We start from the raw sequence: 26967 nt of genomic DNA on the forward strand, positions 1-26967 counted from the left end.
TCAGAATCTGTATAGTAAATCCCTGTGAGAGGGGGATATCAAGTAGTCTAAGGCCCATCTTCTTAAACTGTGGGTCACAACCCCATATGGGGTCTCATATCTGAAGGTGGGTGTTATAAAATTATGGTTTATTATTATGTTTGATTGCTACATTTCTATATCTATTTGATATATCTATATACCTAAGGTTCCATAAAAATTTCTTGGATGGAAAGGAGTTAAAAGTGGAAAAAGATAGAAAGGATGACTTGGCCCAAGTTAGGAGCAAAGCAGAGAAAAGCTCCTGTGCTATTCAGTAGTGTAATATGGCCTATACTTTTAGCCTGGGTTAGATAGGGAGACCCAGTCTTTAAAAATGGAAGTGTAAAAAAAATATAAAAACACCAGAAAGCTTCGGAATAAATTGGCTTTTCTAATTAATATCAATTAAAAACTAAGAACTATCATCTCTAATAAAAAGACAACAGAGAGTTTCCCACTAAAGTCTGAGGATAAAGCAAAGATGTCTATTTTTGCCATTGTTATTTAATAAAGATCCTAAAATGACACCTATAACTAACCTTCCCCCAAAAAACATATATAGAAGAGTAGAGCATTTTGCATTTGTTATTTAATTTGATCACATCGCTGTGAATTAGATTTTATGGGCATTATCCTCATTTTTACAATGAGGAAACAAAGACTTGACTTTAGTAACTGATACATGTTTAAACAGCTAGTAAAGTATTTGAAATGGAATTAGAGTCCAAATCTTTCTGAACTCAAGTTCAACCTGGTTTTTGCCACACTTCACTACAGAAATTCCCCTTGAACTGTCAAGTTGACAGGAAGCTAGAAAAGTTTAATTGGTAAGGAGAACCATCTGTACAGATGTATATATCTGTGTGTGTATATATATATATATATATATATATATATAAAAGTTGTCAGTCTTTTAGTGTTTTATAACGTCAATAGGACCCGAGTTCAAATGTGGCCTCAGACACGTAACACTTCCTAGTTGTGTGACCGTGAGTCACTTAACCCCAGTTGCCCCAGCAAAAATAAATTAAGAAATAAAAGAAAATATAAATTCTTAACTATCATTACCATAAATAAAAACCAACAAGATGATTAAAAAGAACTACTATTGCTAGTTTTTTTTGTATTTAAATGATTAATTTTTATTAGTCATATATTGAAAACTGTCATTCTTGACCTAAATATAAATAGATCGTACTTTAGAAATCTTAATGCTATATGTCTTGTGCACAAATTCAGGCAAATTGAGAGCAGAGGAAAGAAACTTTTTAAATGTAAAGGAGGAGAGCAGAGATACTAATATGTATATATTAATCATAGCATCTCCAGAGTCAGGTATTTAGTGAACATTTTTAGATATGTTTAAGAGAGTTATTGGCATCAGAAGTAACACTGGTTTGTCAAGAGGGTAGTCTATTCATGATGAGTGGGAACATTAGCATCATAAACCAGTATGAAATTGTAGATTTAATCTTTCAGTTATGTATTTGGGATTGCTTAATTTTATAGGTTGAATGAAATTTGTATGTCTTATATGTAGACCTGGATTTTGCAAAGCATATAAACTATCCTGTCTCATCTACAACTGTAGCTATTAAATGTGAAACTTATGTTAATTCCAATATGACCTAGAAATTACTTTTTAAAACTGTGTTTTTAATATCAGTTTAATTGTTCTCTTGGTGTTATTCTTAAACATAATATTATTACAAATATAGACCCCATATATATAATGATTTTCTCCTAGATTTTCTATATATTTTGTCTATTAGAATGTGAATTCTTAGGATACAGGACCCACCTTGTTTGGGTATTTCTTTCCTAACTGCTTAATACAGTACTTTTTACCTAGTAGGAATTTAACACATTTTAAAAAATCATTTATTCACTTATATTTCTCTTGAACAATCTTTTTTAGAAAATCATTGTAGTTCAGGAAGGGGAAAGGGAACAAGCATTTTATTAATGATCTGCTGTATGTCGGACACTTTGCTAAATGCTTTACAAGTGTTATCTCCTTTGATCCTCACAACAACCTTGTGAGTTAGGTATTTGTTATTATTCCCAATTTTTAGTTGAGATAGATGAACCAAACTAAGGTCAAGTGATATAGCTATTAAGTATTTGAGATTAGACTTGAACTCAGGTCTTCCTGACCTCAAATCATGGCACCACCTAACTATTGGTATAAAAAGAATCAGTCTATCTTTGATGTAGTGATATACTTTGGTTTTTCTGTGTTAGAAACAGTACAACTGTCCAAGTGACGTTGGATCTTATAGTTATTGGTGATAGAATTATTTATTTATAGAATATTATTGATAGTGATAGTTTAGTATCTTTTGAATGAATAGTTTTACAATGGAATGTCACAAAATGTTACTACCTCAACTAGGTAACTTTTTTTTTTAAACTTTATTTTTTTACTTATTTCCCTCCTCTTTTATATGTTATTTTAGTTTCCCTGCAAAGTAAGATACCACAGGTATTAAATTTTTTAAATTTATTTTTTCTTCCTACTATATGGAAGACCTAATTTACATTTTCTAATTCTAAATGGAGGATCTAATTTAAGAAATCTCTGTGAAATAATCTTTTTCAGGAATCTTCCTGTAATTGTCACTTCCCTGCCCACATTCTTCTCCTCACCACCCTCACCCCCCATCCTTACTTTGTTAAGTTGATTTTTATCTGTCTATCACTCTATGATGAAATATGTGGTTTTGTAGTTGTAATTTGTTTCAGAGAAAAGAATAAATATAGCATTATATTACGTAGTTTTTATTAAAAGTTTTTATTTAAATGTCATTAATGCTACACAATTGTGGTAAATAGAGCAGAGTTACAACATTCTACTTAAAGAAATTTATTCTTACCCTTGTGATCTTACTGGCATAGTTCATTATGGATATATTCATATAGTATATGATCTAATGCAAATATGGATATGATATAACTCCCATGGCAGAGTAAATTGTATATTGATACATACTGTATATTGTATACTCCCATGACAGTAAATTATATTCCATTTCAAATACTTTACTAGCTGTTTAAACATGTATCAGTTACTAAAGTCAAGTCTTTGTTTCCTCATTGTAAAAATGAGGATAATGCCCATAAAATCTAATTCACAGCGATGTGATCAAATTAAATAACAAATGCAAAATGCTCTACTCTTCTATATATTTTTTTTGGGGAAGATTAGTTATAGGTGTCATTTTAGGATCTTTATTAAATAACAATGGCAAAAATAGACATCTTTGCTTTATCCTCAGACTTTAGTCTGAGTTATATTTCACATAACATCATTCAGAAGGCAAATACATTAGTTTAAGGCCTATCATAGTTTTTATGAATCAATTTTATCTTAATTATTTAGCTTTGACACTTATCTTTGAAAAGTATCTTTGATATTTTTCATTTTCTTCTTTTTTACAGTTTTATCAGTGGCAGAGGTTAAGCATTTAATCAGTGGTTCTTTGAAATGCATTTTGTTCTGCAATATAAATAGTTCATGCATAGTGTGTATGTATTTTAGGAATAAGACTCTTTTGTAACAATATATTCCAGTATATATTCCAACAATATATTCCAATATATTGTCTTCAATAATCTATTCAATAATCAGGTCTAAAATTCTAAAGGATAGCTTATATGCAGTGAAACCCCAACTCCCTGAAGTAATATATATAATTAATGGATTATTAATGGAATTTGAAATGGATTCTTTTATTTTTTTTTTCAAATTTTTTGCTTAATGTGATAGCAAGTAAATGTTTTTAATATGGCAGTTATTTTGATTTCTTTGTCAGGTAGTGAAATTGTATTTTGACTTACCTAAGATGTCAACATTCCCAAAGCTATAGTGTTATGATATTCTAGAGATGGGAAAAAAAACCTTCTTTTTAGGGTTAATTTTGTATCTAAATATGGAGACTAGGAATACATTTTTGTTTTTAAGTTCTTTAGAATTTGATATTGTTCAAAGGATAAATATAGTACATTTGTATGTCTCTAAAATATAAAGACATTTTAACATATACTGAATTTATTTCTCATAGGTATTAGGTTTCATTTAATAGTAGCCATTATTACTGAATTATGGGTGACAGAATGCTATTCAGTGAAAATACTAAGAAAGTGTTTGCTACAGGTTAATGTGAATTGTTCTTCCCCTTAATTGAATTTTTTCCCATTTCTTTATAGATGCTTGTTACTACACCTGAAAAATGGGATGTAGTAACAAGAAAGAGTGTTGGAGATGTAGCCCTTTCCCAGCTTGTAAAGCTCCTAATTCTTGATGAAGTTCATCTGTTGCATGAAGATAGAGGACCTGTATTGGAAAGTCTGGTTGCACGAACCTTACGACAGGTAAGAGTATGTTATTTCATTTCAGAAGTTTATTTGGGCAATTGAATAATTTAGATTGTTTTAAATGGATCTGTTGTCAGTTGCACTGATAGGTAACTTCCTTTGCTACAAATGGGTGCATCTTGTATATTGGAAGAAAATATTAATAAGTAGCATTTTATAAGCAAGAAAATATTAATATATAGCCTTTTATTATAATGAAATACAAAAATATTTTCTATTTATCTAATGTGAATCTCTTTCCCCTGTTTTCTAAGTATATTTTTTATCATTTTCTAATTATTTTTCATCATCTAAGGGAGATGATGCAAAATTCAAATTATATAACAAAATATTGATTTGGCAAAATAGAAGTTTGTTATATAATTTTTTAAAAAAAATGACCCTCCTAGTTCAAATTTATAAGAAGAGAGACAGTCTCCTTTTTTGTAAATATTCAAATAATGTGAATATGAATGTTTCAGGAGAAGTACAAGCCATAAATAGCCCCCAAAAAAGCTGTTGACAGCCATATGAAAAAAATGCTCCAGATTGCCAACTAGGAAACTGCAAAATAAAACAACCTCAGGGACCCTCCTTATATCTTTTAGATTGGTAAAGTTGCCAAAAAAAATAAATGCTAGAGGATCTTTCAGGAAACACATACTTTAATGTGCTGCTGTTGGAATGATTCATTCATTCTGAAAAGTAATTTAGAATTATGCCCTAAAAGTGTACATACTCTTTGACCCAGCCTATCCTTATAGTTCACTAGACAAAAGTGATCAAAGAATATGGACAGATCATTTATATAAAAGTAATTATAGGAACTTTGCATTGGCAAAAATTTGGAAATCTCAATTGATTCCCATCACTTAGGAAGACTGAACAAATTATGTTATATAAATTTGATAGGAATACTATTGTATTATGAGAAATGGTAGAGGGAATGGTTTTAGAGAAACCTAGGAAATCTTATATGAACTGATACAAAATGAATCGAACAGAATATGGTTAAAAAATTATTTAGTAGCAGCAATACTGTAAAGACAAATTATTTTGAAAGGTTTAATAACTCTGCTGAACATAATGGGCAAGGACCACCACATAAGAGTATTCATAATGAAACATCTTACCCATCTAAGTTAGGTGATGAGAAGTGATACACTCAGTGCAGATCGAGATTTTTTTTTAACATAAATATTTTGGGAGTTTAACTATATATATTTGTAAGAGGGTTTTGTTTTTCTTCCATTGCCAACGAATGATTTTTTTTCTTGCTTTCTTAATGGAGATGGAGGAGAAAGAGCTAGAAAGGAAAGAAGACAGATTTTTATGGATTAAAAAAAAAATTTGAAAAAAAAGTTTTTTATCTTCTAAATGTTACAAAGTATTCCTATGCTGTTATGGTATATGAAAAACAAGTTTTGCTCTTTTCACTTATTTGTTATTCTCCTTATGAAATTCAGTGGCTTAATATATCAATCTATGTAAAATGGATTTAATTGCATATGAAACAAGGGACCTGTTAAATAGCATGAGATTATGCTTTTGGTTTTCTTGAAAATGATTTCAAATGAAAGTTATATTCAAGCTATTGTATTCTGTAGACTATCTTTAAATTAAAATTCATCTAGATAATTTTTAATACGTTTTCAGACACTGATAGAAAGCCTCATGAAAACTGTGTCAAAATCCACATTAGTTTATATAGGGAAACTGCACATGCATCCATAGATTTCAAGGTTTATTTTAAAAGTTTGTTTTTAGGTCAGTTATTTGCAACTTAAACAGCAGAAACATGTTATTAGTGGTTGTTAGTTTCTCAAGCTAACTCACTTAAAAGGTATAATATAGTAGAAATATTGGGCATTTATAAAGAATGTAGTAATACCAAAGAACGTTGAATTGTAATAAGTTCACAAAAGGGAAAAAGAAATTAAGTGTTTTTGTATATCTTGAATTTTAGTGCATAAGAGAAAGTCTATTAAATAATTCATTTTAACAAGCAAGTATTAAGTGTCTACTAGATAGCAATACTAAGTGTCTACAAAGATCACTATATTTGAATGGGGATGGAGCTGAGGTTTGTGTACAAATTGATTGAGTTTAATTGTGGGTAGAGATTGAAGATAAATTAACATTTGGGATAATCTAGAATGTCCTTTGTAGAAGGTTGCACTTGGCCTGAATCTGGTGGGGAGCTAGGAATTCTTATCAGCAAGTAGTAATTAAGTACCTGCTAATTTATCTAGGGATCAAGGTTAAAAAAAAAGGGAAGGTTTTCCAGACTTGGAGAACATTTTGGGCAAAGGCACAGAAATGGAAAATAGATCAGCTTAACTATTACTTATAAAGTCATAATATTTAGAGACAAAGGAACATTTTACTAGTTGTGTGAAAAGTCACAACTCCACAAGACATGGGTAGTAACTTGATTTATTATAAGAGAAAGACGTGCATGTGATAATTTGTTACATACTAAGGAACTTGTGATAACAGAACCTCGGATATTTATGGGATACAGCAAAAGGGAAGGTCTCTTGGGAGTAGTAGAGGGCAATGTCCTCTCAAATAGGAATGACAAGGGAAGAAAAAAGAAAAAGTGAAGTGGAGGGCTTGACAACCTTTGGCCATAGAAAGAGAATGTTCTGTTTATCTGTAAGAGTCTTAGCTGCACAATTTGTCAGTTCGGGCTAGAGTGACCAGAGCCATGCTTGTAGCTGACTATTTCAAGAGAAGTGAGTTTAGTAGAATTCAGTTGTAAAAGATCATTGTTATGAAAGAGAAGCCTTCATTTCTATAAAGTAGAACAACTCAAGAAAACAAGTTCAGGGAGCTCCTTAACACTGTGAGTTCAGGGGTACAAGGAAAGAATAATAGGAAATAATTAAAATTTCATGATATGAATAATAATAATTAGGATGGGTTTAAGTATTCTAAAGGAGCTCTCTTTATCTTTAAATTACTTCATTATTGCCAGAATGGCTTATGAATGTCTTCTCCCAGAAGGGAATTTTGGTACAGACTGTTTTACTGCTTTCTTCTGAGATTCTTTGTGTGAGTGATAGCCTAGATTTTGGGAAAGAGACAAGGCATGTGTTTTGTAGGGGAGCAAAATTTTGAATATTTAAAGATTCTAATACTTGGGAGAAGGTAGAATGGATAGACAGGTGATGTCTCCCCTATCAACAGGTATATATAAATTTGTTGATGCAGTATGTTTTCTGCCAAGCAATATCAATTCTCTTACAAAGTGTCAAGAACAAAAATTCTACTTAATATAGTCTCTATATGAATAATAGGAAGCATCATAACCATAGACTAGACATTATGCAATAAATCATAGCAGTCATAGTTTGTCTAGTCCTGCCACAGCATTTCAGTCACAGCAAGCTTAAAAATTTTTTTTTTTCCTTTCACTCTATCCCTCATCCCCCATTTCTATAGAATGTACCACATTACCTTCCAGTCATTAAGATTCATAACCTTGGAGTTGTCCTTGATATTTAGTCTTCTATACTACACAATATCAGTCATCATTCTAACTTATTATTAAACTTTTATTCTGTGCTGGACTAAGTTTTAAGTGTTTCATTTCACTTTTGTCTTTGCATCCTAGTGCTTTGCACATTGCATTATAAATGTCTTTTCCATTGGAAAGACTGATCTAAAAGCTGCTCTTCAGGGAGGCTGGAGTTCATATTTTGTTATATTTTGTTGAGGTAAACATGGGAGAAGGGGAATGATTATACATCATGGCATAAGGAGTTCTGTTGTCAACATTCTATATATAAAAAAGGAATGTTTGGGAGAGATTTTACTTAATTTAATAAACAAACATCTGTGAAGAATTAGAATGAACAAAACCTCTTTTTTCCATTACCCTCTAATTCTTACTTCTTTATCAACAATTGCTGAACAGTGATCATTTTGTCTTGCTATCACTGCACAGGTATTAATCACTTTAATCTGAGACATAGAAAAAAGGGAAAATAAGTTATGAGATATTAAGTCTTAGCTTTAGTGATTGAAGAGGCCGTCAAGGTTATGAAATCCAAACCCCACATTTGCTGAATCTTAGAGGTGTTAAGTGATTTAAACAGGGTTGTGTAGTAAGTGTTAGGAAGTTTCAAAACTTACCATTTGGCTGATTGGTCTAAAACCAAATTTGTAGTACCTCAACCAGTATCACATGTATTTTAGTCAAAATTTGGCCAGTCTCACAAGCCTTGGAAAGGCACATTCTAAGACCAAAAGATATTATCTTGGAAATCAAATTAGAAATGTTAATATAATTTGAAATGGACTCAAGTTTCAGAAAAATTAAGGATAGTGTTGTTGTTTTTTCCCCACTGTATTATAGTTTGACACGACAGGTAAGGTTCAGGCATTTTCAGATTTGATATTTTCATTTTGCAGTTTTAATTATATGGTTACATGTTTTAAAAATAAATGCTATTAATTTTTTCTTTCATTATTTTTCATACTTTTGATTTTCCTTGGAATATATGTTTAAAATATTTCTTGGTTACATACACATTTTACTATATTGGAGGCAAGATACCTTTTTTTATGGGTTGTGTAATTACAGAGAACAGGGAAAGTGGGACATTTGGATAAACATCTGATTTTATAATGTAATTCTGGGCAAAATAGAATTTAGTGTTTTTATAAAACTATTAAGTCTTTTTTAAAATTAAAATGAATTAGTATTTTGATGATAACTATCCAGTAGATGAAAGTATTGTGTTCAGCACAATGTCATTTTCACACAGGATATAGACACTCCTAGTATAGTATGGAATCCATAGGATTTTGAAAGTTTCTGTACTTGTAGTTTAAATGTTTTAGGCATTATCTATATTTCAGAGAGGTTAAAGTAGAACACATGGGGAAAGTGCCAGTTAACTCAAATTGAAGTTAATTCAAATTTTAGGACTGAGCTGATTTCAGGACTGTTGTATTATTAAATTGACTGTTGTCAATTTAAAAGGACCAAATAAGTCTTCTTCATTAATTAAAATCCCTTACAAAACTTTGCATTGTCTTTGGACTCTGAAAACCAATGTCATATTTTTTGTGTCATTATTTTATGTATTTTTGCATTACATCTAAGAATTTATGCCTGAATAACTAATATACAAAAATAAAAGTTTATGATAAAAATACTGACACATAGTGAAAGACACATTATGTCTTTTTTTTTTTTCCCCAATTTTTATTTCCATGATGTAAGTTGACTTTTAGTAGAAAATCTATTCTCTTTCAGGATATTATTGATTTAACATTAGAAGAATTTTTAAAATAACTTCTATTTGATAGCTAATGTTACATAGTTGCAACAATAACATAACCTTACAATAGCAGAATTATGTAATTCATTAGGTTATAATCTCCTGAGGGTTAGAAGTATTTCACTTTTGTTCTAATCATTAGGACAGTGCTTACCACAGTCAGTTCTTTAAAAATGCATGATGAATGGTTGATTTTTAATAGGTTTCAAAGGATACAATAAATTTTTTAGCTAAGTTGGAGATTTTTTCTATTTTATAGTTATTAAGATCTGCTTAAATATTTTAAGATTTCTTCTGCTTTTGCAAAAAAGGTTGTAATTCTATCATTGTCACAATGTTCATTTTTGCATTTTGCTATAATTTACTGTGATTTAGCCATTGATGTCCAGCTAACAAAACAATTTATTAGCTATATCTGAAAAAAAAAACAAACTTTTGTGGAATAGTGATGTGATTGATAATGGTAAGGTTCATATGATAAATAAAAACTAGCCAAGAGGCCACTCTAACTATTTTAAATTATTAGGCTTAATCTTTTAAAAAATTATCTGTGGCTTTTTGCCACAGATTTGCCATTCTAAATTAGATGTATTTCTTGAATAAAAAGTATTGCTTTTTGTAGACCTAGTTTATATGTCCATTGTTCAGCACTCAGGTTTTTTCCTTAACATCCTTCTAAGAAATTTGTTAATTGCTTTTTACTCCAGTATCAGTATTCCCTGAAGTTCTGCCGAACTTATGCTTTTAAATTTTGATTCTCCAGTTCTTTGCCTCTTAAATTTTCTTTAAGTGCTTTGTGTACAATGTTCAAATCTGTTTGTTCTTTCAGATATTTTAAAGTGCTGCCCTCTGTACCTAACCAGGCATGTGGCATATATTCAACAAACAGACATAAATGTTAAATTTATATAAGTATAAATAAATGACAAATTTCCATTTAGAACAACAAATAAATTTGCACATTGGAAAAAGAAAAAGAAAATGGAAAAAACAGTAATATGAAAAAGTATGAAAAAGTGCTGAATTGGTCATTGTATTGAGACTTTGATTTCAGGCAGTTGCTATAATAATAGCATGTTCACAGTCTATCCAGTTGATTATTTTATGTTCTTTTTTAATTTAATAATTATTAAAATATTTTTACTTTGCAATTCCTCCCAATTCAGTGGGGGAAAAAAGGAAAACTAAAAACTTTTAGATATACAAAGCCAAGTGATAAAAATTCCTATATCGACCATGGAAAATTATATATCTCATTTTGCACATTTAGTCCATCACCTCTCAGTCAGGAGATTGATAGAATTCTTCATCATTACAGATCTGAAATTGTGCTTGATTATTGCATAGATTAGAATTAGTTATTTTTTTTTAAATATTGTTCATTTTTACAATATAATTTTTGTAGGATAAATTGTTTTCCTAGTGTCTTTTATTTCACTTTGCATTGCTTCATAAAATTCAGATTTCTCAGAAATTACATGTTTTGTCATTTCTTATGAAGTTGTATTTTATTACATTAATGTGCCATAATTTGTTAAGACATTTACCTTTAGGGGAAGCTTTCTGTTTTAGTTCCTTAAAATCTTTGAGTAGTGATTTTCTCTTTAAGATAAAGGTTATTTTAAAGAACATATTTTGCTCTTTATCCTTTGAGTATTGATAAGATAATTTTATAGGGATAGTAATGTAAGTTATCATTCATTTTTGCTATACATATTGTGATAACTGACTTAGAACCCATCTATCCTTCCATTCAGGTTTGTAATCTTGAAGTCATCTTAATTTTCCTCCTTTCCTCTAGTTTCTCCCATTCCAGTCTGTCTTCCATGTAGATGCTAAAACATTGATATTGCTATTTCCTTTGATAAATATCAAAGCATTTGCTGTTTTATTTCTTCTAGGGAGAAAGATAAACTCTGGAGGCAGAAAGGTATGGAGCCTATATTTGAGATTAGAGTCCCTTGAGTCCAAAACTGTAGGAGTGGAAAAATGGAAAGACACTTTTCACATTTGCTTATGTGCCCAATACTTTAAAAAATTTAATGTTCAGTATAAGTAGTTAAATAGAGTCCACAAATAAATAAGTATGCCATAGCTTTGTAGATGGAAGATTCAACAAAACTATTAGAGGGATTATTTTAGTTGCCTCCCTACAAGTGAATTCTCCTATGTGTGTTACAGAATGTTAATACCTTGAGAGCAGGTATAGCTCTCATTTTGTGTATTTGTACCCAAAGAGCTTATTATAATAGTGCACAGAGAATAAATGCCTTAAAAATACCTTTCTACTAAAATAAATAAAAAATAATTCAAGCCTAGGTATTCAAGTACAATAACAGACAGTGTAACACACATGTTAATTGCTTTCTATGTGCCAGGTACTGTACAGTGGGGTCCCTTCCCTCCTTTCCCCAAGGCAAAACTAGTCCTTGCTCTAATGGACGTTATGTACTAATAGAGCAAACAAAATATCATTAAATAGAAACATACAAGATATACACAGAATGAGTAAAAGATAATTTGAAAGGAGAAAGCATCAGGCATTTTATGAGGTACAAGTGATGGGAAGATCATTCGAGGTAAGGACAGCCCATGCAAAGAAAGACTGATGGAATATGCATATCAGGTGTGAGACTCTAATTAGCTAAAATAACTTCATTGTAGAGTACATAGAGTGAAGAGTAGAGTATAAAACTACAAAAGTGTGAAGGAGCTATACTGAGAGGACCTTTAAATAACATGTCTTTAAGTTGAATTTATCAAGTAAGGGCTAGCATAGTCAAACCTAGTTTTAGGAAAAATCACTTTTTATGGTGAATGGAGAATAGATTGGAGGGAGAAGATAATTCGGACAGGGAAAACCATGAATCACCATTTCATGCTACTTGCGCTTTATAATAAATAAATGTAATATAGCAAAACATATCTGTACAGTATTATATTCAAAAATGTTCTTCTTTTTGTGCCTCGATTCTATTAATTCTCTTTCAGACTATGTAATGTGTTACATGATAATGCTTCATTATTAGTTGTAGTTAGTCATTGAATTTTTCATAATTCGTAAAATTTTCAGAGTTTGAAATTTTAGTTACTTGTTTTCTTGGTTCTTCTCACTTCATTTTTAAGCCCCAAATATAATAGTATTTTCATTTTTAGTCTTTTCTTTTCAGACCCTCAAAACAAAATGAATCCATTGTCCAGTTATTCTGTTTTGTATATATCCACCTATGTTTATAAATATGTGTGTACATTCACATACATGTACATATTTATATATTATGTATATTTGGAGTTTGCCTTGTTATATTGGTCTTTTCCTAGCCCCTACAGTATTTATTTTCCTTTTACTGTCTACTTTGCCAATCTGATGGGTATGAGGTGGGATTTTAAAGTTACTTTAGTTTGCATTTCTCTAAATATTACTGATTTATAACTATTTTTGATTTTAAAAAATAAATACTAAACTTTGTATCTTTTGTATTTACTTAGCTATGTGTACATTTCTTCTCATGTCAGACCTTAAGGATAAGGCTCTTTTCTTTTTTTCTTTTCATCCTCAGCATCTAGCTTTTTGGACCTTAAAATTTATTTGTTGATTTGAAATAAATTGGTTAAATATCCTTTGTTTCAAGGTCTTTAGTGAGGGAAAACCTACAAATTCTTTCCATTCCACTCCATATGGAGTGCATTCTCTCTAAGTGTTAGGAAGATTTTCCCAAGTTATTCCTAAATCTGACTTGTTCCGCTGATGCTAGTTCTTCCCTTTGGGACCCAAAAACATTTTAATCTCTCTTTCACGTACTTGAAGGAAATTGTCAGGTTTTACCTCTCTACTCTTCCCAGGCTATACGTTCTTCATTCTTTCAACTAATCCTTATGTGGCATGTTCTTTTGACTAATTCTCATTCTGGTAGCCATTTTTTAGATACTGTTCTGCTTTTCAATATCCTTTCTCAAGTGGTCTTCAGAACTACACATATTTACCAGTGGGGTCTCTTCAGGGTATTATATGATAATTTTTGTAATCCTAGACATATCTAGACTGTATATATAGCATAAAAATCACATTAGCTTTCTTTGTTTGCCATATTGCACTGTTGCCATATAATTATATTACCTTCCATATAACCTTCCCATATCATGAGATGAACTACCCTCTAACCCCCCCCCCCCCCCCCCCCCCCCCCCATCTTTGTACTTGTGAAATTGATTTCTGGCACCCAAGTGTAAGGCTTCACATTTATCATGTGTGTTTTTCATTCATATAGGTTGAATCTACACAGAGCATGATAAGGATTTTGGGACTTTCTGCTACATTACCCAACTACCTTGATGTTGCTACTTTTTTGCATGTCAATCCTTATATTGGACTTTTCTATTTTGATGGCCGTTTTAGGCCAGTACCTCTTGGACAGACATTTTTGGGAATTAAGACAACAAATAAGGTAAATGTTCACTGTGAACAGTTTAATTTTTCATGCAATATTTGGTTACAAGTTACATTAATAGCAAAGACTTTAATCCCTAAAATTGCATTACATGAAATTATTAATGTCATTTTTTTGAACCTTTGGCATTTTCTGAAGCATCCCCAAAAGATAGTAGTTTGCCTTTATGTAACTCTTAAGAGCAATTCCACTAATAAATATTCTAATTTCTGCCAATCTCTTGCTATTCACTTTTGCAAATTCTTTTTGAATTGTTGGTTTTATTTCCTCAGAATCCACATATTGTACTGTTCATAAGTTTGATATAATTAGGCATTTATAAATTTGACATAATTAAGAAATATATACATATAAGCTAGTGAAATCTGTGGCTTAAGGAATTTATGATTACTTACTAATAAACCACTAAAATATATTTGTAGTGTTCTGGTTGATTTTCTGGAAGTCTTGGAGCAGTCTTCATTTCAGCATCACCACAAGAATAGCCAGGGATAAAGTGCAAATTTTTATTATCTCCTTCAAAGTCTAGTTTCCTTCCCTGGGGCCTGGGCTAGCTTTCTCGAGGTCCTCCAGATTGTGTCTTGTTTTCTGTGGGGGATGCAGGAGGACTCCCACAACAGTCTTTGTCTTGAAGTCTGTCTTAGTCTGAGAACTTGTGCTCCAGCCTCCAGCCACCACAAAGGTGGGAGATAAAATGAATCTGTTTGGCTGAGTTTGTTCCAGTTTATATGCTCTACTATAATTATATTATCATAGGTGTCAATCTTGTAGAATTATATTAAGTACTAAGTACATGTACTGAACTAGAGAACTGTTAATCACCATGCTAAACTAGATAACCATTGTCTTATCAATTCCACTGAGTTAGCACCTTGTAAGAATCCTTGTTTCAAGTACAGAGTTCTGGCCCATAACATATATTTGGAAAAAGGTAGAGTCAAGATGATGAAGACAAGGCATTTGAGCTCATCTCTGCACTGTGCATTCTCCACCATAATCTAGAAAATGCACTAGATCACATTTTACTTGGAAAAGCATGAGTGGAGAGAGAAGGGAAAGTAAGAATTGGAAACATCTCACATAAATAAAGTGCTCAAGGAGGAGTTTATACAAGAAAGAGGAGAAGTAGGTTATTCTTGAGCCTCACTCCCATCTGAACTGGTTGAAGATGAAAAGAATATATATTTATATTCACAATTGGGTACAGAAATACATCTTGTTAATAGGTGAGAAAAGGTTTAGAGAAAATGAAGGTAAATTAGAGATGGGTAAGTTAAGGGAGACATTACCTAGAAACAAAACAAATACCCAAGGGGCAGGGAAAAAAGAGAAGGCAAAGTATGAAAGGATAGGATTGAAGGAAAATATACAGTTACTAATTATAACTATGAATTTTGAATAGGAAGTATTCAGTCTTAAAATAGAACAGAATAGTATAATGGATCAGAAGCTAGAATCCAGTGATCTGTTGTTTACAATAAGTACCCTTGAAACAGAATGATATACACATAGTTAAAAGAAGGGGCTTACGCAGAGTCTATTATGCTTCAACTAAAGTAAAAGCAGGTGTAGCAATCATGATCCTCAGACAAAGCAAAAGAAAAATTGTATCTTAATTAAAGGAAATAAACAAGGAAACTGCATTGTACTAAAAGATACTATATATAGTAAATTAACACCAGAAGTAAATATATATGAACTGAAAGGCATAGCATATAACTTTTAATTAAAAGGAAAAGTCAGATGAGTTACAGAAAGTCATAAATATTAAACCCACCCCTTTCAAAGCTAGATAAATCTAATCATAAATAAAGAAAAAATTAAGAACTTGAATAGAATGTTAGAAAATTCAGGGCACTTTGACAAAAATTAACTATGTATTTTAGAGCAGAAAAACATTACAAACAAATGCAAAAAAGCAGAAACATTAAACATGTTTATTTTTTTTTTAGTGATCATAATGTAATAAATGCAAGAAATTTTTTTTTTATCTTTTGCTTTGAGACAAAAAAATTAAAATTTAATTGGAAATTAAATAAATTAATCTTAAAGAATGAATGGATTAAAGAAAAAATCATATGAATGATCAGTATTTCATTAAAAATAATTATGACAATGAAACAACATACCAAAATTTGTGGGATGCAATCAACATAGTATGGAAAAATTTAGATCTCTAAAAGCTTCCATTATTTAAAGAAAGGAAGAGCACATCAATGAATTTGTTATGTAACAAAAAAACAAAACAAAACCTAGAAAACTGATGAATCAAAACCTTCCGAACATTACATCAAAATAGAAGTCTTGAAAGTGAAAGGAGAGATAAACAAAATTGAAAATTGGAAAACAAAACAAAATATTGTATTAATAAATTAGGACCTGTTTGGCTAAGTTTTTTTTTTTTTTAAAGAAAAAAGCAAAATATATTTAGAATATATTTTCATCACTGTAAGTTATCTATAATTGTTCACCATGATGTCTCAGCAAAGAGGTAACCCAGGTTTATCAGAGACTTTTTGCAGAGACTTTCAGCATTGTATGAACTTTATAGTAGGTTCTATAAAGCTATAAGATTTTTATTAGAAATCTAGTGTTTACATGTTTGTTATTCATCAAGGTAACTTCAAAAGGATTCAGTGCTAAATTGGCCATAGGGTCATGAAATTTTCACCCACAGCTATTATTGAGGATCATCTTAAACAATTTGCATCAATAGAGACGTTATTGATGTCAATGAAATTATAAGTATTTGGCATAAAGTACATAAATATTACTCAAAATAGTCTGACAGGGTTGCTTATTATAGTTCAGCGATATCTAGTCTTACTAAATGGAAAGTAAGGGATAGGATAGACTCATTATATAATTATGTTGTAGTTGATTTTTTTGAAAACAAATAGAAAATTAAGAGTAATAAAATATAAAGACGTTCTTTCCCCTAAATAAAGGGAATTTGGCTTAATGGATAGAGAGTTGGCAGTAGATTCCAAAAGAACTTAATTAAGTCTTACTTTTCACATTCATCTTGTTCTATAACCATGGGCCAAGTGACTTAATGTCCTAGAAAACTCTCTAAACTAAGTTATTTACAATTTGCTCTTCTGTATTGGTGGAGAAAGTTCCCAACAATGATATAGTCACAGGCCTTTGCAAAATAAATTACCCCCCCCCCCCCAATACATACAAACATACATACATACATCCCCACACATGTGTGCACACAATACATCTATTTATTGGGATGTTTTAGAGATAATGTTTCCAAAAAACTTGGATTTTCTGCCAAGATAAATACAGTTTGAGGTATTTTTGTTTGTTCATGTTTTCTGTATGAATGACAGTTGTTTCATATCTCTGTTAGGTGGGGGTTGCCAGAGAAAGATGTGCACTGTGTTTGCTTTTTGGTAGTGCTTTGATAGGTAGATTGGAAAAATTAAATGCAGTCAATTAAACATTCCCTTTCTTTCTTCTCTCTTTTTTTTTAAACTTTCCAGGTGCAACAGTTGAATAACATGGATGAAGTATGCTATGAAAATGTTTTGAAACAAATAACAGCTGGACACCAGGTATATTTACTTGTATAAAAATTATTCTAGAAACTTATAAATGAAAAAAAAAGTTAATTTTAAATTCCTGCTTAAGATATGTATTTTTGTGTTCCAAAATGATATATATGAAGTATTTTTTGTTAACTGAGTACTTATGAATGATGAAAGCACTTTTTTTTAATCCACTAGTTTTGTGTAGATTTTTTAAAATGCCACTTAAGCAGAAACAGTTGTTGCAGAAAAATATATATAATTAATATTTCCTCTGTTTTGTATTACTTCAAATATTTTTAAAAGTTATCATTTTGGTCAGATTATTTTATTTCAAAAATATTATTTTAAGTTTTATTTTGTGACATATATAGAATGCAAATTTTGTCCAGTAGCTTGCGCTTAGTGGTTGTATTTCCTTTACACAATTTTTTGAGGGCAGATAATTGATAATAGCAATCTGACATTTATATAACACTTTTAGCATCTGTTGTGCCATTTTGTCTTCACTAGAAATCTGTGAAGTAGGTAGAGCAAGTTTTCAAGATGATAAGATAACAGTAAACATCCTTTATTCTTAGGTCGTTTTTATTTGTAGGCATCTTTCCCATGTGTTAAATGATAAGTACTGATCAGTAATGGTTTCTTCAGCTTTTAACATTTCCTATGTACAGTTTCTATATTTTGTTTTGGTCACTATCTGTGAGTCTTTGGTTTAGGAGTCTCATACTAGAAATTCCCTTCACCAATGCAGTTCAGCTCATTGTAAATAATAAGTTTTAGATAATTTGAGCTGAGTGAAATCAAGCTTATTTTCTGAATATTGCTTTTGAATATATCAAATGCAGTATAGCTGAATATTTATGAAAAGACTTTTTTTTCTACTATCTAATTCTGAAATAACCTTTTCAGTATTCTGCAATGATATCAGTTATTGGACATCTATCTTCTCTTTTTCTGAATTAGCCAATATTCTATGCTAAGAAAACTTTTACTGTGTTGTGATAGACAAAGCTCTATGTAACTGTAATTTTCTGTTGATTTCATTAAATGCCTTTGTTTGTATTATTAAAAAATTGCTTTTTAAAAAAATCTGAAAATTCAGATATAAATACCTTATAATTCAAAATGTAATAAAAGATTTTAAATTTTGATTTTGGTCAAGGCATAAAATGTGTTTCTTAATTGTTTTGGAAAGAGTAATTTCCAAAAGATTATAAAATTAAATCTATTTTATCTAACAAATTCTCAATGTTACCTTTTTATTACCTTTATTACCTTTTTCAGATACGTAACTGTTCTTTAAATTGTGATAAAATACATAAACAATTTTAATTTAAAAATAAATGATTTTTAAAGAAAATTTTAAGGAAAATAATTATGGTCCAATTTTTGCAATTTATGAATATTTTGGATAGCCTTTTATTTTTGCAAAGCACTTTAGTATTCATAATTTCATCTTCAGAAAACAATTTTGAGACAGGTAGGCCAGGTTCTCATTTCCATTTTGTTGTTGGCAGCTAAGTAATATGTAACAAAGCCCAGACTCTTCTTTGACATCTCATATAAAGTGTTTTCCACTTACATTTTGTTGCTTGTTTAACTTAATGCACAAAAGTTTTATAACGAAGGAAACTGTTGAAAGCAACCAATTAAATGATAGAAATGTTGCACACCTGCTTCCTGTATCTGATTTGTTTGAGATGTACTTAGAGGTTTGGAATATAAGAAGATTTGATTACTGAGAGAGAAATATTTGAAGACATTACTATTCATTTTGCAGTGTCTCTGTAATGTAGAGAATAGTTTATTTTCATTGGTTGCCAAGTAGTAGAAAGGTAGTAGAAAGATTACTGAAATATGAGGTCTTGATAGAGGTCAAGCCAGAGATAAAAAAAAATTTTTTTTTGGAGTGAAAGAGAATGTAGCAAACTTTGAAATAGTCATTTTTTTTTTTTGGTATGGCACTAATATTCTCAGGTCTCCATCCCATTTATTATCATTCTGGTGTATCTAAGTATTCATGGGTGTTTGTATTAGTCAAGGTCAATACCTAGGGAGGGTTCTTTTGCATTTTATCAATAACCAAGCCAAGGATGCTTAATATTTTGTTTTTTGGAACAAGGCAATTGGGGTTAAGTGACTTGCCCAGGGTCACACAGCTAGTAAATGTTAAGTGTTTGAGGGTAGATTTGAACTCAGGTCCTCCTGACTTTAGGGCTGGCTACTGAGCCAATCTAGTTGCTCCAGATCTTAATATCTTGAAATGAGATCCCATCCAGTGCTACTATTTAAAATTGTACCAGTGGTGTTTACTCACATCTTCTTTCTCAGCAGTCAGGGATTGCCTGTAGCAGGAACAATAAAGATTTGTGATTTGGGAACTGTTGGATTTTGTAGGTTTGGGGTCTTCATTATAATGGTCATTATATTTATTTATTATGCTAATTTTTTCCTCATTTAAATAAATATCCTTGATTTCAGAGTATCTATTATTAGATAATAGTTTTAGATAATAGATAATACTTTCTAATAGTACTTATATAGTACTTATAGTACTTCCCTTCATTTTGAATGAACTTTCTGTCAGAATTAGCTTATGTGTGGGTACTAAGTAAGATCTTTTTCTTCCTAGAAGCCTACTATTGGCCCTGAAATGTCATTATTAAAAATTTGCTATCCTTTATAAAAATGTATGTAAGCTTGAGATAACATTTAATCCTCATTTATTTGCATTTAGGTATAAAATGTGGTGAATCTCTTTTCCAGGATGATATGTATATTACAACAATGGTGAATAGGAGGATAGGTCCAAAGTTCCATGAATTGCTTCATCTTTCAAATTTTATACAGATTAGGTAGGGGAATAGAGAAGAAGGATTTCTGGCCAAATTGAGTTTGATATGAAATTTCTGGAAGCTTTTTTGGTTAGTGGGTGTCATGAGGAAGGAGATGAATGCAAAAAAAGGAGATAGTTGCATTTTGTTTATTTCAGTTGTTTCTAATGTTAATCATGCTTCTCAATAAAAATGTTCTTGAGAGAAGGCTACAGTTTTAGACATTTAATATTGTTTTAAAATATTAAGTCTTAAAAAATCCTGAAAGTCAAAGAAAATAATAAAATTGATAAAAAAAAAACCCAAATAAAATTAATAGGTAGTTTTATGGGAAAAAGATCCAGTAAAATAGATAAATCATTACCTAATTTGATGAAGGATATCAAATTACCACTATTAAAATTATAAAGGGTAAATGTTCAACCATTGAAGATGAAATTAAATAAATTAGATCTCCCAATCTCCTCTTTTTGTAACTGAGAAAACTGAGACTCATAGATAATTGGTTTCATACTTATGTCATAACGTCGATTTATTTAGATATGAATTTTGGAGACAGTGACTGGGGTCTATTTCCTCAAATTAATGTATATTCTTGGATAATGAATATAGGTAGCTAAGTGCCACAATAAATAAAGTGCAGGGTGTAGAATTAGAAACATGAATTCAAATCTATCCTCAGACACTTCTTTGTGCCCTAGAAAGGTCACTTAAATCTTTGTTTTGTCTCTCTTCAACTGTTAATGGAGATAATAGTAACATTTGCCTTTCAGTGTTGTTATGAGTATCAAATGCAATAAGATTGATACTATACCTAAGAGTTTGTAATCTAGTTGTTTTAGGAGCTGTATTATCTGGAATTTCTTAAACTTTGATTCTAACAATTGTAGTTTAATTTCTTACATAGTAAGTACATATATAGTACATAGTACTATGTGCATGGGTGTTCTTATTCAATAGATTTTGATTACAATTGGAACTCTGCTATTCACAAAATGCTGTAATGTTTATTGAAGAGTGGTTTAACTACAGAAATTAAAGAGCATTAGAACTGTTCTCTAGCCTTTCAAATTCTTCTCAAATATTCTCAGTTTTTTAAAAAGGTAATATGGCACCATATTAAAGTATTAAAACAACTTAAAGTTTACTGGTTTTTGTCTTTTATTTAATCTCATCAGATTTTGATCAGTCTCTTAGTATCTGAGAACCAGATCTATTTTTTTTTTCTTAAAAATGTCCAAACCTCAGCCATTATTAAAAGAAAAAATATTTACATAGAAATTTATTGGAGTCCAAATATCATTTAAATTATATATCTTTTTGGCACAGTTTCTGTTAACTACTGTTAGAATGTGTTTAACTCTCAATTTGCTGAATAGTCATTTGGAACTCCATATAGTTAATAAATTTTTTGTTTCCATTCATTGGCTTAGTAGTCACAGATTGCTCATTTTGGAGGATTGCAATTTTATTATTAACTTTTGATGCAGACTCTACTGGAGTATTTTTTTTTTTATATATATATATAGATTCAATTACTTGAATGCTTGAACTATCTTCCTTTTCTAAAAAGGGCTTAATTGCAACATAATCTAATGTTATGCTCTTTTATAAACAAAATGTTTGCCCATTTCTAAAAAAGCCATGGTTAAAAATATCATTTTTAAAACTCTACATGATATAACTTTACAAAAGTAATTCAGGATTTGTATTTCTTGCAGATAAATTACTATGCTTCCTATTGTAAAAAAAAATAAAAACAACAAATTTATGTTTCTTTTTGTCTTAGCAGCAGTAAAGCTTTAAGCCAAATTTATTCTTCACTTGAAGTAGTTTGTCTAGTTTAGATTTCTGAAGATTTCTTCACCTTTTTGTCTATTTAAATGTGCTGTCACTGTTTCTGGTTTAAATGTTCTACTTTTTACTCTATTACTAATGTATTAAGTTGTTTCAACTCATTTTGGAAGTAGATGAAATGTAAATTTAAATAAGTGAATAGAGGCCCTCACTTCTATGAAGACTTATTCTTTATAGTGTCTTAATTGACAATATAAAAGTAATCTGTGAATTCTAAGACATATATTTACCAGGTACATGTTCATTGGTGTATTTCAAGGCTCAAATTGTTAGATGTAAAGCATAGACACTTTAAAAATTGCTAAAAATGGCAGTGGTCATCCACATTTATTGCTTTGTCCCAATATTGAATGATTTTAATAAATGTGTGGAGTATTCTTGTTTGCTTCTGCTTTTACATATTAATTGGACAGAAGTATAGCAATGAATAAAGTTATTATCACTGGAATTTTGAACAATGCAGAATTTTTTAGACAATATAAATGATACCTTCTAACTAACATACAGGTCTAATCCATGTAATATGCCTACTTTGATCAAGTCATATATTTCTGGAATTCTTCCTTGTATATGATTTGGTATGTGATTTAGTATTTGGTAGCTTCATTTTTTCAGGGAATTTGAGGATTTAAATATTTGTCATTTGTCCAAATTATCAAATAATTCTACTGAATACTGTTGGTCATTTATTTTTATTTCTGAGCACCTGCATGTTCACTTTTAATGCCCTAAAAATTGACCATTTGTTCTTAAATAAAATTGAAGGTTAAAAAGGTAAAATTTTCCTTTTCAGAAATTCTGATGTTTTATCCTGATTACGTTATATTGTAAGTGGTAGTATACTATTCTATTATATGGCTTTATGTTTGTGTGCTTAATAGATTGTAATGTTCTCTGCTTCGGTTTCCTTGGGGGTCTCTGGAAGCAGCTTTTGTTTCAGTTCAGTAATCACCACAAGAATAGCCAGGTGTTAAATTCCATATACTTTAACTAGATAACCATTGTCTCATCAATTCCACTTAGTACCTTGTAAGAATCCTTTGTTTCAGTTCAGAGTTCTGACCCATAACATCTTCCACTTTCTTTGTTTTAGAACTTTAGGTGGTCACACCTTCCCTGACTTCTCAAGGAGGTGAGAACCCCAAAATAGGAGGTGATCATAGCTTCCCTGACTCCTCAAAAAAGGGTGAAAACACCAAAAAAGGGACACACCCTCCCTGATATCTCAGGGAGGAATATGAAAACCAAAGCAAAATGGGGACTTGAACCAAATTAGCGGGTTTCTGAAGGGTCTCACTTTAAACAGGTATACATAATATCAAGATGGGAGGTATTACACATAATTACATAAATTACATGAGCCACATAGTAACATAGGCTAGTAGTGATGTGACAAATAACATGAATCGACATGAGGAATTATATATGTCCATAAGCCGTAGAAATAGTCCAAAAGGAATCTATTGTCCATTACTTCATGTGTGTAGGGAATCCAATGATTCCTGCAGATTTTGAAGTCCTGTATCAGTCTTATCAATAATTTTTTTTAATCTCAGGAAATCTAATGATTCCTGCTGGTTTTGAAGTTCTGTATCAGTCTTATGTCTCAGGGAATCCAATGATTCCTGATGGTTCTGAAGTTCTGTAATAGTCTCATTATCAGCCGTATTCTTTCAGTGTCAGATGTTTCCTAGGTCTTCTCCTTTGTTTAGAGATTTTTTTTCTTTTTCTGTCTCTCCAGGTGCTCGTTGGCACCCATCTGGTTCTTTCTCCATCTGTGAAGATACAAACAAACCCTCTCTCCCGAGCAATTAACCTGTCTAGTCCCTTCTATTTACCACTTTCTAGATCTCTCCTCAGTATCTGGCAATTACATTGGAGCTGCTTGCACTGAACACTGCCTTTCTGTCAGGTTAAAAAGCCTATATTCTACCCAATTGTAATCCCTTTCCCCCATCCAATTGCTTTGTATGTAATCCCTTTTTTCCATCTGATTGCTTTTCTGCTGATTGATCATATCAGAGGCCTGAACTTCTAAAGAGTCTCTGGGTGTAACCTCTGCTGCCATCATGCCCCACTTGTTTTTTGGGCCCTGCCTCTCATTTCCCTGGGTCAGTTTACATTCTGAGGCCCAGTGGAAGCCTTGATTGCATTTTGGACATAGTGTTTTAGGTCTTCTCTCACCCTGTCTTCTCACTCTATCTCTATACCTACATTATACTTTCAGATGCCCTATTTTTCCACACTGAAAGCATTGACGAGTTTCTCTGGAAGTCCCTTGCCAAGAGGGACCCTGTCTTCCCATGTTTCTCATAGTCTGGCTATAATAAGTATTTGTGCCCACTGTGGCACAGCATCTTATGATCTCCTCTAAAGGAGCATCGTTGTGTATTCCCCTTATAATTCTTCTGCAAACCTCATTAGCATTTTCCTTAGCCAGTTGTCTTATCATAATGCTTGTAGCTGCATTTACTCCAATAGTTCTTGTGACAGCTGTTTGCAAATGTCCCACAAAATCAGCAAAAGGTTCATTGGGCCTTGCTCTGTTTTTGTGCAGGCTTCCCCTCGATTTTTCCCTGGGAGGGAACCCAAGCTTTTGTAGCAGCAGCAGCAATTTACTCTCTAATGACTCCTGCTGTGAAGCACCACACTTCTTAATTTCATCAGAATTGTACTTAACTCCAATCTTATCTGATTCTTCATTCTTTTCACCTAGTTTATCAGTTTCCTTCCCTTCCTACACTTTCTTCTTTTTCCTTATTGTAGTACTTATATAATTTCTTAAAGCCAGTTATGTTAAGTTATATGTATAAAGTGTTTCTTTGGAAATTGAGTCAGGTCCATTATCATTGTAGCATTCACATAGTTGCTCTCCTATTAATTTCTACTTGTCTGCATCTAATTCTTTTCCTTAGAGAACCAAGGAGATGTGTACTGTACTGTTTCTAAAAGGTCAATGATCTGCTCCCAAGTTACAATGAAACCTTGGTTTTTCATAAGTCTGGCAATGCTCTCTACACATTTTCCTTGAATTGGAAAAGACTCCTTTCTAAACATTTGTCCCATTTCAGCTGCAATAACTAGTTTAGCCCTTTACAAAGTTTCCTTCTTATATTCACCCTGATTTCACAGATGTAGGTTCTTGGCCCCATGTTGGGCACCAAAATGTAATGTTCTCTGGTTCGATTTCCTTAGGGGTCTCTGGAAGCAGCTTTGATTTCAGTTCAGTAATCACCACAAGAACAGCCAGGTGTTAAATTCTAAATCCTTTAAATAGATAACCATTGTGTCATCAATTCCACTTAGTTAGTATCTTGTAAGAATCCTTTATTTCAAGTTCAGAGTTCTGGCCTATAACAATAGATTTTTTTTTTTTTTTAACTTTTTGCCTTTAAAAATATTAAAAAGAGCAGGAGGTAGTTGCAGTCAATGAAGTCATGTGTTATGACACATGGAAGCAATCTTTTCATGTTGATTTTTCATATTCTGCAATACTTCAGAATTTTTCTGGCTCTTCGGAAATTAAAAGTTGATGATTCATCCTTTAATTTTAATCCATCTCAGATTAATGAAATACCTCATTTATAAGTTTCTTTTTATATTACCAAGTACAAGTACAGCTTTATCATTTCTATTAGTAAATTACTTCCTCCTATGTAACTTGTAGAAAAAGAAAGTGAAAGATGCTTTAACTCTAGTTGGATTTTTTTTTTTTTAATACAAACTTCATTATCATGAAGGAAAACTAAGTTACATACTGATTCAAAGGTCATGTCATATCTGCTATGAATAACTTATTCTTATTAAAATTAAGAAACAAATTAAAATTTCCTTTTTTAAGACTTTAGTAAATTACTTATGCTACCTCCAATTTCTTACGGGAAAAAGTTTTAAAATTTTGGAGCAAAATAATCTTGATGTGTTATGCTGTAAATCATTTGTTGCCTACTAGGACAATGATAGTCTATAAATTTTTTTCCCCACTGGAAATAATCATTCAATAGATTTTTTTGTGGTACATGGGTTAGCTTTTTTTCCCCTCTTAATAAAAGACTAGAAATTCAGTTTAATTTGTTATATATCCTATTTTTTTTTGTGATTTTGTTACATAAATTTAATTATACTTATTTAATTTATGTATTTATATGATTAAAAATGCATAAGGCAAGTTCAGCAGTATTTTTAAATGTATTTATTTCTTAGCAAGCTTTTTTTTAATAAGGGTAAATTTGTAGAATTACTGACTATCAATCAGTCTATATATTTATTCTTTTTCCCTTTTGCCATTTTGTCTACTGATTAATAAACTAATCTAAAGCAAAATAAAAGTCAGACTTAAAAAGATCATACAATTTTATTGAGAGTAAAAGTTTATTTCCATTGTAGCTGTACTTCTGAAGATGTTAGATATAGATCTCTAAGTAAAATGTCAGGAAGGTATCTTACAAAAATCATTTGTAAAAGCAGTTATTGTCATTTAAAATTTTTTTTTCCTCAAGTGTGTGTGTCTACAAGAAGTTTCCCTCCTCTTCCTTATCAAAGCTTTTGATGATTACTTGATAATACATGAGCTAAGTACATTTATGGGATTGAGTGTTATTATTTCAGTATAACT

General features: G+C 31.0%; 1 protein-coding gene across 2 annotated transcripts in view; it reads left to right on the forward strand.

Annotated features, from left to right (window-relative positions):
- ASCC3 (activating signal cointegrator 1 complex subunit 3) overlaps positions 1 to 26967 on the forward strand; it is a 323207-nt gene that overhangs the window by 68563 nt on the left and 227677 nt on the right. For both annotated transcript variants that reach the window (XM_003769315.4, XM_023503135.2), the window contains exons 11-13: positions 4231 to 4395; positions 13940 to 14116; positions 17614 to 17685. In XM_003769315.4, coding sequence (XP_003769363.1) covers positions 4231 to 4395; positions 13940 to 14116; positions 17614 to 17685 — 414 coding nt within the window. The remainder of the gene's footprint in view (positions 1 to 4230; positions 4396 to 13939; positions 14117 to 17613; positions 17686 to 26967) is intronic.

This window comes from Sarcophilus harrisii, chromosome 4 (genome assembly GCF_902635505.1).
Source record: "Sarcophilus harrisii chromosome 4, mSarHar1.11, whole genome shotgun sequence".
NCBI lineage: Eukaryota > Metazoa > Chordata > Mammalia > Dasyuromorphia > Dasyuridae > Sarcophilus > Sarcophilus harrisii.